General features: G+C 42.4%; 1 protein-coding gene across 1 annotated transcript in view; it reads left to right on the forward strand.

The window, feature by feature from the left end:
- MYB (MYB proto-oncogene, transcription factor) overlaps positions 1-13,365 on the forward strand; it is a 74,398-nt gene extending 61,033 nt beyond the window's left edge. Inside the window, exons 13-17 of the mRNA XM_017739419.1 lie at positions 460-574; positions 661-786; positions 1,461-1,571; positions 2,202-2,309; positions 11,930-13,365. Of these exons, the coding sequence (XP_017594908.1) occupies positions 460-574; positions 661-786; positions 1,461-1,571; positions 2,202-2,309; positions 11,930-12,046 (577 nt within the window). The 3' untranslated portion in view covers positions 12,047-13,365. The remainder of the gene's footprint in view (positions 1-459; positions 575-660; positions 787-1,460; positions 1,572-2,201; positions 2,310-11,929) is intronic.
- The last annotated feature ends 3,968 nt before the right edge of the window (positions 13,366-17,333 follow it).

Here is a 17,333-nt window from a genome sequence, read left to right on the forward strand (position 1 = left end):
AGTTTTGAATGGCCTACCCATGGGTGAAGCCCTGGGAAACCTGGTCTTATGGAAGGTGTGCCTGCCTGTGGCAGGTTGGTTGGAACTAGATGATCTGTAAGGACTGTTCCAACCTAAACCATTCTACGATTCTATGCTTCCTGCGAAGTTGTTTGCGCACACATTCAGATTTTTCTTAGTTGGGAGTAAAACTTCCACTTTATGGCTATGGAGGTCGGTTACTAATACATAATATTAATACAGAAAACCATGCATGTAGGCTCACCAATTTTTAAAGTCAAGTCATTACACCTTATCACAGTCAAATGGATGTTCTGCTGTGAAAGCAAAATGGATTATAGAATTGCAGGGAAATATTTTCCAAAGTCTTACAACAATACTGCCTGTACGCAAATATTTCTGTAAAGAGGTAATATTTCCAAGCATCTTCCTTTAAAGTTCCTCTACTTCTTTTTAAAGTTTCAGGACTCCAGCAATCAAGAGGTCGATATTAGAAAGCTCTCCAAGAACACCCACTCCATTCAAAAACGCACTTGCAGCTCAGGAAATCAAATACGGTCCTTTGAAGATGCTGGTAAGAAGGAAACAATGATAAAAGTTGCTTTGATATTAGTGCAGAGGGATGTTCTGGGACTTGGATATAACGTTTCTTTCTTTCAGCCTCAAACTCCAACTCATCTTGTAGAAGATCTGCAGGATGTTATCAAGCAGGAGTCGGAGGAATCTGCAATAGTGGCTGGGCTACATGAAAGTGGACCCCCTTTGCTGAAGAAAATCAAACAAGAGGTAAATCTCAAACTTACCTGAGGCAATTTAATTCAGAACTCTTTGCTGAGAAACTTATACCAATGGCTTTTCTGTTAAATAGCTGTGTCTGTTTTTCTTTCATGTGAGCCCCAAGATCTTAGTGTCGGTTCCATATAGTATACTAGGCATGTCTAATTCATCTCCCATTGATTTCCATAGAAGTCTTTCTCCTGTTTTCAGCAGGGGTTTGCTTGGCCGTTCTAATGCAGTTTTCGTTTGAAACTTAAAAAGAAAAGAAAAATTAGACATGAATTTGGATTGAATCTTTCAAATATTGGTGAAAAGTATAGAAGAACCCCATGGGGACCAAGCTCCATGGAGTGACTTAGAAACCTGAACATTTGAGGACATTGCATTATATTACTTTGTCACTAAAGTTCTAAAAATACATATATTCTCAATCCTTTCTGGGGGATTAAACTCCTGAATGCTGGCAGAACACTGAGTGCAAGTATTCAAAGTTTTATTAGATGGGGATTTTTTGAGAACCTTGAACTTTTTTCCTCTGCAAAGAGCAAGGCTGCTTTAAAAGATAGTACTGTAAACATGCATTATGCACCTCTGTGAAATATATTTGTTCAATTTATTAAGCAACTGACAGAGATCTCCTGGTCAGTTATGTGCTGGTTGAATCATGTCTTTTCTGCTTTCAGGTGGAGTCTCCAACAGATAAAGCTGGAAATTTTTTTTGCTCAAATCACTGGGAAGGAGAAAACCTGAACACTCAGCTCTTTCCACCTGGGTCTACTATGGAAGATGTGCCAGTAAGTACAAGTTTTCACACCATCAAAGGAATTCTTTGTTTTACATCCCCGTTCAGTTCTTAAATGCAAGAGAAAGAATATTTTTTTCTGATTTTCTCCACAAGTAGACTTTATTCCTTATTTCCACGTCATTTTCCTGTACTAAGCATAAAAAGCAAAACGGTACTCTTAATTATCACTGTGGTGCCTATAGAAGGTTGCAGAAGTTGCAGTCATTTTGCAGCCCACAGATTTTGAAGAGCCTACACTAGGAGGATGCCTGCACCTGTGTGTAGAAATGACTAGATCATAGAGTTAAAAACCAGTGAAAAAGAGAGAGAGTCTCTCTTGGTTTTTGCAAAGGAGACCTTGCTTGAGCACAGCTCCCTTTGCATTACCAGGACTCAGGACTATTCAGTGTTACTGTTATTCTTGTACTTGGGATTTTCACTGGATGGAAAACCCTTGCATATGGCAGTGCTCCTGCAAAGCCAAGTCCCAGAGACACAAGGCTGAGGTCTGCTCCTCATCTGTGGCTGTGTCCAGTGTAGCAACTTCTGCACTCAAGCTGTGTTTACTTAAAATGCATTTGAATTCAAATTGTTCTCATGAGTTGCTGAAAATGTTTTTCTGTTTTCTTCTCCTGTTCAGAATCTTCTTACCAGTTCCATTTTAAAGATGCCTGTGTCTGAAGATGATGATAGTTTTCACAAAACAGTTGCGGTACCTAGAAACAGGCCACTAGCCAGTCCTCTGCAGGTAACTATTCTTTGATAAAAGTATCCTCTGTATATAAAATACATATATACATCCATATATATATATTGCTTTCTCACAGACTGATTTTAGGTTTTGAGTATGGAAGAATGACATGTTCAGATGAATGTGGCTGAGGATCTCACTTTGCTTGTGGCTGCAGCAGTGCGAGGAAGCTAAACAGGGCATAGCTCCACATGTGGGGTACTGTAACTCAGCTGGGTGCAGTGTTAAATTGGTAGGACTGAGAATTAACGTGGACCAGAGGCTTTTTTTTTCCATAGACTTCTTGTAGGCAGCACTGCTGTTCCAGAGATTTGAGTGGTGTGGTGGTGGCCAGAACTTGTGACTGGCCTTGGGGTGAGAGGAGAGACTCTAGCACTGCCTGGCTGGCACAGGGGTGGCCAGTATTACCCATCCAGCCCAGCACCATGATGGCCTTTCCCTGGTGTAGGCTGAATGCATAATTTTTATAACACAAGTCAGATGTGAGGCTGGGGTTTATGGTTTGTGTCTATGCTTTTGCCAAGTGTTGACAAAGACATACATTTGCTGTACTTTAAAATACAGCTGTTACACAGGGACTGATCCAAAGCCCACCAGTCATTAGCAGCCAGTTTGGCAGCTCTTGTATACTTTAGGTGGAACCCACAGCAAGTCATTCAGAAAACAAAACATAATTTCTGTATTTCTGAGGTAGATGAGTGAGTGATTTTGTAGCCCTTCTCCACATGGGAGAACTAAAGGAAAGTGTCTCATTCCCCAGGGTGAGTCACTGTCAGGAAGGAAATTATAACTCCATAGTTCCTGACTTTCAGACAGATAGTCCACATGGCTAATCCTTTCTTTCCTCCCTCTTTCCAGAATTTACATTAGGGCTTATTTACAGTAGGAAGGAATGAATAAAGGCTGGTTTCGATTAAGCACTTCTAGCCAGGCATTAAAAAAGGAGATAGTAGAATTTACACGTCCCCATTTGGTACAGTTTGCCATGGTGTAGGCTTGTATTTTGTGCTGCAGAATCATTTGATGAAAAACAGCTTTGGAGAGCAGGGATTAGGACTCCCTTTGGCATGGGAGTCTGTAGGGGTCAAAGACTGACACTCAGTATTGTTTATCTGCTCTTTCCTCATGAACTGTGTTTCTTGCCTGCACTGTGGTAGACAGCTAAGGGAAGGGTTTGAAGATCACTGCCCCTGGTCTAGGGCAGTATGTAGGGGCTGAATTCAGATCCATCTCATGGCAAAGGAGCCTGGGTCTCCAGCTCTGCAGGGTGTTGCTGGAGCTCCCTGGTGGGTGATTTGGAGGAGGCTGCTGGTCCCCATGAGCTCAGCTCTGCTGCGTCCCAGCACCTGTCTGTGACCCCAGCCAAACTCTGAGATCCTCCATAGGTTTAGGGCAAGATTTTCAGGTAGCTGAGCAGCATAGGCTGTGTGTTGTCCTGTTAGTGGTAGTTGCCTGCACTCTGGCTGTAATAAAAAAGAAGAATCTGAGAGGTCTGTAAAATAGGATCTTTTGATCTTTGGTGTAACACTGTTATGTTTCCTGCTATCTAAAAATAATTTCTTTACAAGCTGCTGTAAACGAAAGGGCTTGTTTAACCTTTTGTCCTCACTCATGCTGATTTTGTTCAGGAAGTTTACATGAGTCAATTTGTGGATCATTCTGGATTCAATTCTTCAGTCCTTGCTGAGGAAAAACATGTTAAAAGTCAGGTATTCTCATTGTTCGGATAAAGAGGACCTTTTCTTAAGTAGGAACTCAGTTAAAAAGGACTTCCCAACTCCTCTCAGTGTTTAAAGTGTGTTGAACTGAAAGAAAAAGTAGTTGTAAAAAGCCCCAAAATAGTTAGTATGCAGCTTCTTGGTGTACTAGTATGAAGATAAAATTGTTCTCTCTGCTGATGAAACATTGAGCTTTTCAGCTGAAATGTAATCTTACATGAAGAATGAGGCTTGGGGTTTCTGTGATGGTGGCACAGACAGCTTTTTCGTAATGAAGTACAGACTTTTTATAACAATGCAGTATTGTCTGCCAATGGCTGCACTCTGGTTAGGACTTGGTGTCGTGGTTAAAAGTAATGGTAAAGCTGCTTGGCTTCATGTCAGAGGGGAGGAGTTTCACCCCATGCAGCTCAGAAAGGATGTGTAGTCTGGCTCTGTTTCACACCAGAAACTGCCTCTGCTCTGTCCCTAACACTTCCCCTCTTCCACTCCAGTGTAAATGGACTCGTATGACTAGGACACAGCATGTCTAAAGGGTGCATGGAAAACGTTAGCTTTAGTGCTTGTTGTTGACTGGTTGTGTTTTGTACATGACTAGATTTTAGCATGTTGTTGTTCTATGCTTTCTACCCTTCCTGGTTTAGAATTTGGTATCTCACCCTCATACATGAACACATGTATGGACACAAACAAACACTGGACTAAATCCACTGATCCCATGAAAGCAGACATTAAGCATGAGGGAACTCATGTGGGTGAAATTTAATTGTGTCTGCATATGTTGACGTTGCTGTTGTTAATATTTTGGAGCTGATCCAACTGTTCTTACTTAGGCAAATTCTCATTGACTTCAGTCCAAGAAAGAATTACAGCAATCTCTTCACCTTGGGATCTGTGCATGGAGAGGGAAGAGATAAACAAAGACAGCACTAAGCTTAGGGGGGTTTTTGATATGCTTGGTTCTTAAAATTCCAGTTTCTTTTCAATTTGAACTCAGATAAGAGGGAGGCAGTATATTTACCAGCCCACCGTTTTCCATTGCTTTAATAATTTGCATTGTATTTACATAAAGATATTTAGCTAGCGATAAACTGATCAAAATCCTTGATTACTTATTGTTTTGCTGTTAAATTCCAAAGAAGGCAAGAGTAACAAATGTTCAAACAGATCTCTAAGGATATTTTTTACTGCATTTTGGGTACACGACTGATCATATGCCATTTAGTAAATAGCAGCTGATGACCATTTCAGATAGCACGACATGATTCACCATCACTTAGCAGGAGCAGCATGTTGCATCATTTGGCATGTGAGGTCAGCTAGCTCCAGATAACACCACTGGAGTGTGGTGGTGTCAGTGTTGCGTAGACCAAAGGGAGAAGAAGCCTTCATAGACCCAAGAAGAGTTTGGGCTTTATCCTCATTCAATCCCCTGTTAAGTCTCTCTAAGACATTGGATGTAAAGGCACTTATGTGTAAGACCTTTCTGGTAAGGTGTGAGGGTTCAGCCAGTTCTTTTGTCCTACATGACAAATCTCGTGGTTGTGCATTGAATATTGTCTGACTGGCAGGAACAGGAATGTCTCACCAAACCCACATGTTGCCTTGAGGTGGACTTACTCTCTACTGCATGGATCCCAAATATTTCTGCTTTGTATTCCTGGGGTTAGTTAAGACCTGTATTTTTGCACCCTATATTTTTGTCACTTAGTTGGATATCAGGGAGATTTGGGCCTTACTAGAAACTTTTCCAAAGGTTAAGCTTTTGGGATAACATACTCCAGTGCCAAGACAAACAGATGATCTGTACTGAGCATGTGCTTGAATTTTGCCTTGTAAGAGGTTACATAAAAACTCCTCTGTTTCTGGCCCTTCCTATGTAAAAGTTAAATTTTATTTCACATTATGTTCTGTAGCAGTAGCGGTACATAATACAAACTGTCCTAACATAGACATTTTAACAGATAGAAAAGTAGGCTAAATCACAGACCTTCCACCTAACCCTGCAGGCTATCAAAAGACACCATGAAATGGAGCCTTTTAAGAAAATACCACTGCTTTGATATCTTCTTCCCCCAGTAACAAAGGAAACAACACAAGGTAGAAGCCCTGCAAGCTAAAGAGAATGTTCTTCAACCCCTAGCTCCTGTCACTTTCCATTTTTTAACCACAGACTGACACATTTCAGCTCGAATTTCCTGACTTTCGGCGGTTTGTGTAGCCATTTTCTTCAAAGAGTAAGTTTAAAGGATTTTAAAACAGTTGCTTGGTTAACCTTTTTTCAGGTGTTTGAGCTGTCCTGAAGCTTCATTTTCTCAGTTTAAAAAGTGAAATGTTGTTTCATTTGCAGCTGTTCGTAAGACAAAGTCCTGCAGCGGCAGGCTTTCTGTTTTTCCTCCATGGCTTTTTGGGGAAAAGAACGTCCTGAAATCTCATATTCTTCTTTGTTTAATCAAGGGAGAGGGGGAAGCACGCTGTGTTTGAGATTTGCACAGCAAAGGTAGCCCCACAGGTTTCCCTTTCTTGTGTTGCCCCTTCCCTCCCCAGTGACTGATGTGTACAGGAAGCAGCTGTGCTTGGCACAGCTGAGGGAGCCAGAGAAGGTTCAAAGTTACCGGTCAGTCATTGCATGTTTTCCTCCCAGGCTGGCAGAATTTGGGTTGCAAACAGATGCCCTGAACTGGGGTGGTCTCTCAGGAAGAAAAGAAGTGACAGCTTAACTATTAGTCATTTGCAGCAATGTATTCTGATCTGTGGGGGGGAAAAAAAAAAAAAAAGATAAGGACAAAACTGGAAAGGGGCTGAATATCCTAGTATGAGTTACAGGTGCTTAGCCTACTTCCATACCTCATCCATTGATCCTACTTGGAAAGCTCGTACATCTTGAGCAGGAGTTTTGTCTGACCAAGAGCTTCAGGGTTAAGCTCTTAGAAGTGCCATCAAATAGCTCTTTCTAGCTCTGGTATCATGCTTATAACAGAAGCTGAATAGTTGGACCATGTTACTCTTTCACATTTAGCAAGCTGTATTTCTGAGCAACTCGGAAAGCCCCAGCATTTAGGAAAAGTCTGTCCTGTGCCCCAGAGGAAAGCTACCAAGACAGGTAGAAATAGTGGTCTGTCTTGTCAAATGAGGTAGAAAATTCATTTATGGTCACTTTAGTTTTTAATAGGTCTTTACTGTCTGGTCATGATAAGCAGATGGGTTTCTGCCTGTTCTGCATCCTTACAGAATAGAAAGCCATGTTATTCTATGTGATGTCCAGTGTATTCTGCTAGGAAATTTTTTTATTTAGTGCACTGTTTCACTGTTTCAGGAATGCTGCATTTCTGTTGCAAGCCTTCTTTTTAGTGGCGCATTCTGCAGATGATCCATACCATGTAATCTAAGGGAAAACTGGCAAGAAATCCAGCTTTTTGCAGCAGGGAAACATGATAAGAGACCTTCTAGTAGTCTGAGCCTTGTAAATATTTTAAATACACTAGCTTTTTAAAAATTATTTTTAAATACCATCACAGCTTGGGTAAATTAGTGGGAATGTTTGTAACACCACTGACTTTGCTGGAGTTGCTGAAGCTACCTGCCAGCAGAGTGAAAATTTAAAAATGGTCTTCTAACACAGTTCTTCACCCAAGGTTTTTTACTACACTTTAATCAGTTTGGGAGCTCGGCACTGCAGGACTGCAGCAGTGTTTGGTTTTGGCATTGGCTCCTAACACAAAAGGTGTCTTAAACACTGGAGCTTTCTTAAGCTATGGAGACAGCACATGTAAAGGCAGTCCGGGCTGCAAGTGCAGAAGGACTAGTTCTGTTAGAAAAGCACCTTTCCACAGTGTTTTCTTCCCTTACTCTGCTCTGTTTTCTCTAGATGGTCCAAGTTTTTAAAGTGCTTTAACTGGATATCCCAGTTACAGCTTTGACAGTTTGTTTACAGTTCACATTTGCCTGAGGGCAGTTGAAGGCATATTAAAGGATAAATAAGGTAGTTTTGCTGCCAGGAGAAGGATGTACTGGTAGGATTACTGAGGTTAAAAAAAAAAGAGCTAGAGAGAAAAAGAAAAAGGACAGGGAGAATAACATAATGACATAGCTGGAATTGTACCATGGATCTGTAATTTTATCCTATGGGAACTTGTAGTACCATACTTTCTTCTCACCCCCACTCCCTGATGTAACTTAAAGAGAGAAACTGCTGTGGATGGAAGAGTGGATACACGGGAAGTACTGGCTGAAAAGGTTTAAACTCTTTTAACTGACAGCAAAATTAGGACTAGTCTCCTACTCTGAGGCAATGAAAAATTTTGTATATGGAAAAAATTTATTGTGGAAATTGCTTTCACTTCCCACTGGCTAGGAATTTAGGTGCCTCAAACAAACACCTCACTCTTAGATGGCTGAGTTTAAGCTGGATAAATCCACTGGATCAATGAAAACATGTCCATCAATTTTGGTGGGGTTTGGGTCAGGCCTTCTGGCTTCTGATTACAAAGATTTTGTTTCCAGCCATCGATTTGCAGAGTTAGACATGTAAATGTGGTCAGGAGGATGCAATGAGCATTCTGCAACAGGAGTGTTCTGGCTGGGTTTTCTGGTGCTGTTCTCCTGTGTGCCTGTAGCCTTCTGCCTGGCTCTCTTTTCTGTTGATACATTTGCTGAGCACTGCTGTCTGTGGGGCACTGCCACTGTCCTGTGACAGAGCTCTGTCAGTACTTGCTGCGATGTTGGTGTGGAAGGAGGTGTTGTGGCATCCTCTTTACCCTTTTTACTAAGGGATCCCATAGCTGTGTGTGCCCAGGGCCAGCAAGATGCTCTGCCTGGATTGTAGGACCCAGCACTCCCTGCCAAGGAGGGTAGGAAAACTGCTGCCATCAGGATGACTTCCACACGTGCCTCTGGCACTGCTCTGCAGGGCTGGCAAGGTGCAGGCATTGTGCTTTGTTTTGTGTTGGCTGCCCAGAGTCATGGCTTCAGACAGAAAATGTTTATTAAAAATACCCACTTAAATGTTATCTGAGTTCCCCAAGGGTAGAATTGAAAACTGTGTTAGTAAACATGCTGCATCAGAAAACATACTACTTTGGGTCAAATTCTGCTTTCTTCACTGGAGTAAAGCTCTCACCACCATCAGTGAGATGCAAAGTTAGTCTCTTCTTACAAGTTTGTCACAATAGGGGAAAAAAGTGTAAGTAGTCTGATTCTCTGGGAAAATAATACATGGATGAAAACTTTTCTGTCCCTACAGCAAAGCTGAAGCTGTTTCAAGCAGGCTCAAGTGAGGGGTGGAGCTGGTCCTCCTGTGCTTGCTGTGCCTGCTGCCCAGTGCTCCCCAGGGCAGCCAAGCCCAGTGGGAGGGCAGAGGGTTACTGCCTGCCTGAGCAGCTTCTGCCACGCTGACATCAGGTTAAGGATGAAGACCAGGCTTTCCGTGGAATGAGTGACATGTAGCAGCCTGCTGAGATGTTGGTGATATCAGGATACTGATTTTTTTTTTTTCTACTAAGCACATGTCTGTTAATACAAAGAGCTCAGTGTAGATACTAACAATTAAGTCTAATTTTTGAAACAGGGACACTCCGTGCCTGAAGTTACTAATATTTTTTAGAAATTGACATAGTGTGACAAATGGACTTTTCCTTACATGTTTTCATTATTTAATGATGATGATGATCTCTTATTTCTAGACCAGTGCATTGAAGCTTTTGGGGATCACAGGGAAATAATGGTTGGACACATATTTCTGTCCTTGGAAGTGATGGATATTCGGGAACTACCAACTGCTTTTGAGGTGTACAGAACAAATCCGACTTCTGAGTAAAACCGATGGCGTTGTACCAGGCATTAATTTGGTTCCTCATGCAAATACCTCTAAAACAGCAGGGGGAAAATATGCACAGGTGCCTGAGTCCCACTGAGGATCAATAGGGGGTCATAGGTTCCCAGCTTGTGTAGGTGCCTTTGAAAAAGTTACCCTGGAAGCTATTTAACCAAAACATAAAAGAAGCTGTGGTGTGTTGCATGTGTGTCTGTGGCACGCAGAAAGTGTGTCACACCTGCTCTCTTGCATGTGTCCTAAGCTGAGCCACAGCACAAGGTACACAGCCAGTCCAGGTTGAACTGTTCTAGAAAAGAGGTGTATGGCATGTTTGTTCATTTCTCAGATGCAGCTTTCCCACAAAAACTGCAGAAACTAAATGATTTGAGGCCTGACCTGATTCCCCTTCAGAAAGGGAACTCCTACTGAAGCTCAGCAGTTTTGCTTGCAAAATGGCATCCAGGAGAAGAGGCAGCATTTGGAACTTCTCTACAGAGAAGAGAAAGCCATGTGTTGGGAAGCCCAGCAGAAGTTTGCAGGGGACTAACACACTTGCTTAGTTATTCACTGCATTTGTCCCTTTTGGACTATAAGCCCTCCAAGGCAGGAACCTCGGTCCCTGTGTTTGTTACTGCTGCCCTGATTAGGGCATGTTATGTGAAATTATCTGTATTTCATAGTTGCCCAGCCTTTTACTATCTGTATGTCTCAGATAACACTGTTTACAGTCAGAAGAGCATTCTGTAAACATTTAGGCCAGAGAATAATTTAAGGATCCTTTTGCAAAGTTTGCAATGAGAAGTTGAACTTAGCAAGTAGAAGTTGGCAGAAAGAGCCATGGGCATGCCAGGACAGTTCTGCTCTTAGCAGATGGTTTGCAGTCCACTAATTATGATTCATCCAGTGTCCTAGAAGTTGGGAAGGCTTTGGACATCTCTTTGGGCAATGTAGTTGTTGTACTGGAAAGATGATCCTTTTTTGAATGCAATGGAGAACAGAGAAAGGCTTCTCCTGACTTGTCTTTACTGGTGGATCCTGAGCATACACCTTCTCAATATTCAGCAGTACTGGGATCCCCTTGCAGAAAGATAAGCAGAATTGTGTGCATTTTGGAATGCAGAGTATTTGTACAGCTAACTACATGATAATAGAGGTTTTATTCAGGTCTTAGAGAATATTCCAGTGTGGAAAGGCAGACACACTGGGTAAGTGAAAGAGTTCAATAGAAAAAAAATTGAAGTGTGTATCCTGGTAAATTCCAGGAGCTTTGAAATTTCATTGCTGTTTATAGCTCAAGGCAATGAGAAATGTCTCACATGTGTAGTGAGTAAATAAATACAGCGCACACAGCCCTCTGCAGATATGTTTATCTCAATTTAACATTGTACTAAATGGTGTCTGCAGCCTCCATAAATACCACAAGAAGTGAAATGGCTTACACGATAATTAAAAAGCTGTTTCTGCTGAGAGTCGAGCCTCCCTCCCTTCTCCTTTGCCAGAGGAGCTGAGCTGTTGGGCGGGTGCTGATCGCTGCACACAGGTGAAAGCAGCTTTGAGCACGGGAATCCTTGGCAGCGGTGGTCAGCCTGTCGAGGCTGTCAGGCTCCTTTAGGGAACTCGGGACAGAGCAGCTGCTTTTCTAGAATGGAGGTTTGGCAGGAATTTGTGCATGGTCATAACACTAACGGTGGGCTGTAGCCTGTCCGTGCTGTTGACTGTAAAGTCCGCCTGCCAAGTGCATTCTCCTTTAGGCCTTCCTAAAGGATTAAAGGCAAGGCTATAGATATGGCCTTAGAGAAAAGACACTGTCTGAAAGAGAAGCAGGAAGGTTTGGATCCTGGCTCTTGTGGTGGCCCCTCTGCAGATCATCGGGTGTGTCTGCCCCTGTGGTCGCTAACTGAGAAGTCAGGATGACTTTTTTTTGCCTGTTGTGTTGAGATCTCAATTTCTCGGGGACGGGACAACATCCCGCTGCCTGGATGGAACTGTTCATGGAACAGTTAATTGTGAGCAGGCCTGGCTTTGGCTGGGGCTATGGATAAATCACTCAGCATTCCACCTAAATCTCTCTCTCTCTTCTAAATTAGCATCTAAACAATGCCTGGGAGTCAGCGTCCTGCGGGAAGATCGAGGATCAGATGGCTCTGACGGATCAGGCACGAAAATACATGGCCACCTTCCCCACCAGGACTCTGGTGATGTGAAAGGGTCGACACACAGAGAAGCATTATGGTTTTGAGAACACTTCACCTCCACTGGGAAATTCCTGTTCATCTGCATGAGAACTTGTCATGAATGGGAGAAGAGCCTATCTTTGTTGTGGTACAACAGTTGGGAGCAGCACAAAGTGCATTTAGTCACTCAGCATATATATTCTTGTTGGATTTCACCCAACTTAAGAGTTTGTGTTTTTTTAACGATACTTGCCTAAATTATTAGGTATTGAGTTTGAATCGGTAATTAATGATCTTAAGTGCAGTCTTATAATAAAGATAATTTTTCTTGTACTTTTTGAGATCAAGCAGACTTAGTACACCAGTATTGTTACTTCAGTGATGTGCTAGGCAGGGGTGGGGTTTAGTTTGTTTCTTTTTTTTTATTTTGTTTTCTTAATAATAAAAGAGCAGGTACTCAAACAGATATATTTTAAATCACTGAACAAAATGCATTGGTGTAAAATACCGAAGTGAAAAGCATTACTACAAACGCTTGTCTGGGCAAAAGGGGAAAGCTGATCAAGATCGTGAATGCTCAAACATCCATGGCTCTTGAAATACTCCTTTCTGTTTTGGTTCTAGGCCATTATACATTGTGTGTTGGGGAGGGTGGGTAATTAGCTTGCTTTAAAAAATATTACTGTATGAAACATAGATTTATGAGAAAAATTATATTTTTATTCAGTAATTTAATTTTGTAAATGCCAAATGAATACTGTGTTTTGCTGCTACAGACCTTAGCGTGTAGACATGCTGCTAGTGTAAAAGGAGCAGTAGAGCTTTATATGGAAAAAAAACAAATGTTGTTGTTAGCTAATTGACTATGCACTAGCATTTCAGACCTTTTGTTTTAATTTTTTTTACATCATTTATATTTTTTCCCCTTTTTTTATAAGCAATATTTTTGAACACTGTTATTGGGAGATTTTTTTTTTTGTGTGGATGTGTTGTTTTGTTTCTCATTGGTTTGTAACAGCATGCATTGCACCTTCATATGTTTGGGAGAACACTGTCTTGTTCATGTTGTCTCTTTTGTTCCATGTCTAGCTAGTTGTTCCCTAACTTGGGTCTTGTGTACTGAATCAGGTTCTTAGAAATACATGGTTCTTTGTACTGCCATATCAAATCTTTATTGATATGGCAAAACACTGATTTTATTTTATTTTTTTATTTTTTTGTGTTTTTATAACAGCCTCTGACTTGCTGCCTTAATAGCATTTGGTGCAGCTTTATCTGCACTTAATTTTTTATACAACAATGTACTGCCTTGTAGATAAATAAAGTGTGTTCTTTTTTACTTAAACCTGCATGGCCTCCTACTCTTGTTTGTCTTTAGCTTTTAGGCGGTGGTGTTAAAGGCAACAATCAAGCCAAGAGGGTTTTTCCCAGCACACTTAGATAAGCAAGGAATAGAGTTTTGCACACCATAGCCTCAAAATCCTTGGTTCTCATTGATTGTTAAGGAAGTGGAAGGAACACAGCATTAAACAGTGAGTACTGAGCATGTTGTGGTCTCGGAGCACATCTCTATTGATGCCGAAGTCCAGGTCAGCTTCAGTCAGTGGCAGACTCACTGCACCTTTTGTGCAAAACTGCCCTTCTCCCACAATGCTGGCTAATTTATTTTTTCATCTAAGGACAATCAGGTCAGGAACCAATTGAATAAGAGAAAAATATTCTGAAGTTCTTACAACTGTAGAACAGGCTTTTTTCATGCTTGTCTTGAGAAAACAGAGGTGAGAATATGCTTTGAAACCCTGGTGCATTGTGCTTCACAGCAAATAATTGGACAGACCTGCAAGAGCCTCACACAGCTGACATGCTGAGGGACTTTCAGCCCTAAGAAGACCAGAGATAAAAGCAACTCCTGACAAAACAAACAAACAAATAAAAAGGCAACCTGTAAAAAAAAAAAAAGGTGTTTTATTGAGTAGCTTGAATATAAATGGCTGAAATGTTAGTTGGTGCAAGCACTTTGAAGTCAGACTGATACTCATGAGAGCAGACTTCAGCTCCATGATGGAAGAGTAGCCATGTATGTGCTGAGGCCCGAAGGTGCCTTCCAGTCCTTTTTGCTCCTTACCCAGCACCTGCCTAGTCCTCCCAGCTGAAGCCACATGCTGGCCCTCAAACCACACAGTGCACGGAAAAGGAGGAGCAAAATGGCCTTTTTCACCCTCTGTACAGGTCCCTGCTCGTGTGCTTTTGGCTTTCAGTGTGAGAAGGGACTAGTGCTTGCAGGAGCCCCCTCTAAGTTGTTTCATGTGTTTCATATCCATCCCTCCTGTGCGGTTTGGGCTCTCAACCCAACGCTGGGGCCGGGATGAGCCAGCTCCGAGGCAGTTTCTCAGCGGTTACCACAGGCAGGAGCCCGGGGCCGGGCGTGGATTACGGAGAAGGGGAAGTCTGCGGGAGCCCTTGCCTGTGCCGTAGCTGTGGGCTCACACCATAAAAACACTTGTGCAGGATGAGAGCGCCCTGCAGGACTCGGTGGTGTGCAACGTGGGAAGAGGGAAAGGCCTGCCTTGAGGCATGCCACACAGCTTAGGCAACGTGTTACAGCTTTAAAAGAAAAAAAAAGGAACGCCAAGCTTACAACCAGACCTCAAGGCAAAGCTCCTGCCTTGTACAGCTCCAGCGGTAACTGCACCAATCCTGGCTGAGTTTAAACGGACCATTATCCCAGTGCTGGGAACCATGGAAGCTCAGCCTGCAGGTGCCCAGCAAGAGGAGTAGGCTTTTTTTCCCCTACACCCCTCAGTTGCTTTAAAATCCATTTTAAAGATGTAAAACTCTTACAATAATTGTCTTCTTGATGGACACTCTTAGAGCTAATACAGAGGAAAATGTTTCTTTTCCCCCTTTCTCGTTTCACTGAAAATGCAAAACACTCAGTAGATTCAGGCAGATTTGCATATGTTTCTACACACATGTGGTGCCCAGCATGGGCAAAGGAAGAGGCTTTCTTTGGATGCTAGACCCAGGAAGCTGATTATTTTCCCTCCACCAATAGTGTCTACATTTCCTTTACAGCAAAGTGCCACCTCCTACACGTCTTTCTCACGCAAATATCCCCATGTGACCGTGCTCTGCTCACTGTCTGAAATACACACCTTTCAGAGGTCCAAGAGGAGTCCCACCTCTCTGGTAAATTCCGTCTTGAGCTGGTCAGGCAAGAGCTGTCCTGAGATAGGTCTGTGTAAATGGTCTTGATGACAGCAACCTGACCTAGCAGTGGCCCTTTGCACAGCTGTATGGCCATCCTGGATCCATTTAAACCTAGAGTAACCTACCAAAATGAAAGGAAAGCAAGTTCAGTCAAGTTCTCTTTTAATGGAGAGTAGATATTTGGCTCTAAATCCTATTAACCTTTTTCTTCTCTGTAATTGTAACTTAATAATGTTGTCAGTGGGAATTCTTTTGATTTCTGAAAAGAATTTAAATTATCATTTCAGCATATGCCACTAATTAAAAATGAAGGGGCAAAGGAGCCAGGGCAAAAAATAAAGGAAAAAACCAGAGTGTGAGGTGTTTCCCAGCTAGTTCCCTGTCATTCTTCAGCTTTCTGTGCCGGGAATCCTGGGGATTCAACTCCCACAGGTCCATGTGACAGCTATAAGCCTGAACTGAAAAAGGGCCAGAGCTTGAATTGGTTTGGGAAAAAAATATTAGAGCTTGAATGAAAGAGCCAGACTGTAGTTAGGAGCCAAAATAAATCTGCTGAGGGTAAAGCAGAGAGCAAGCACAGCACTGAATATTCTGTAGCATGAGAGTGATCCTTCAAAAAAGCCAGAAGGTTTTTTTCCATATTTGTAATCTTGATCCTTATCTGTGCCAGCTAAGTCAATGGCAATCAGCCCTCCCTCAAGCCCACACAGGCAGGCACATAAGCAAAGGATGTTTCTGTAAGATTGTGACTGGAACATCATAATCATCACCTCTTCTTACTCCTGCCACATTTAATTGTATTTTTACCTCATTCCTGATCGGACACAGGTGTGATGGCAAAGCACAGAACAAAAGGCTTGTTCCTAGAAATCTATTTAAAATATGTTGGGGTTTGGGGTTTTTTTGTTGGTTGTTGATTTGTTTTGTGTTTAAGGAGCATGTTAAAAATATTTCAGTTTGGGAGAGAATGGTTTTGAGGCACTGGTCTGCATTTTGCCTGTGTCCTTGTTTCCTAGCATGGGTGGAGTCAGTCAAGAGCCCAGATGTTGCTCAGGAGCAATGGTGGAGTTCTACGTGGGTGGCCAGGGAAAGACCCTGGTCACATCTTTCAGTCTCCAGTCTAATGTCTTAATTCAAAAGGAAGTCATGTTTCCTGACCAAATGCACTTGTTCCCTTTGTTTGCCTCTCTTCTTTGAACTTGACTTTGATGTCTCAGCAGTTTTCACTGAAGACCCTGCTACCAGCATAAACTTGTTTGTGACTTTTTTGCTCTCAGTGACTGATGGAAGTGAAATAATGAAGGTAGACCAGAGAGGTCCAAATTCTGCCTTCAGCTGTGTTTGCAAGCTGGCATTGGTTACACAGCTCATTGTTAAGGGCTGCAAAATGTATTCGCTCTGCTGTTATTTTTCCATAAATTATCGGTGATCAGGTTGTTGAGCTTGTTTTTGTTTTTTACAATCCCTCTTGATACATGACATTTCTAGAAGGCATTTTTCCAATCCATTTGGGTATCAGAATAATTGCTGACTTTTTAATTGTTTTGTAAAACAGCCTCCACTTCTCAGACCACGCAGATCCACACTTACAGCCTAGCTCAACTCACAGCCAAGGAAATTAGGAAATTTTGTTTCATGGGGAAAACAACTTCTACTGCTTGATTAAATCACTACTCATCACGACAGCTCCAAGATGCGCTCTGTGCACACATCTGTCAGAGAAGCGAAGAAGACAAAGAAGAAAGTTTCAGGAAGCTGTCCCCAGACAGGTTTCTATACTAACCATAGAGACCACCTCTGCATCTCCCAGTTCCTGCCAGCCCAGCTGCAAGCCTGCTGTGGCCCTCCCGATACAGTCAGCCCCCAGAGAGCCTTGAAGGGGTGCCTGCAGGTGTGCTTTCCTGCCCGCCACCTCTCTCATGTTTCATTAACTCTCTCATCAGCGTACATCAGCACAGGAGTTATCTGAAGGTGCAGGGAGGCTATCATTATTTCAGTGATGGGTTTTTGATATCTGTGTTCCTAGCAGCTCAAGGCAGAGACCTCTGAGGTGCTGGCTCAGCCTTCCTGTGCAGATAAAGGTACTGCTAGCCTGTGCTGCCGGCAG

Source organism: Corvus brachyrhynchos, unplaced genomic scaffold (genome assembly GCF_000691975.1).
Source record: "Corvus brachyrhynchos isolate BGI_N302 unplaced genomic scaffold, ASM69197v1 scaffold14, whole genome shotgun sequence".
Lineage (NCBI taxonomy): Eukaryota > Metazoa > Chordata > Aves > Passeriformes > Corvidae > Corvus > Corvus brachyrhynchos.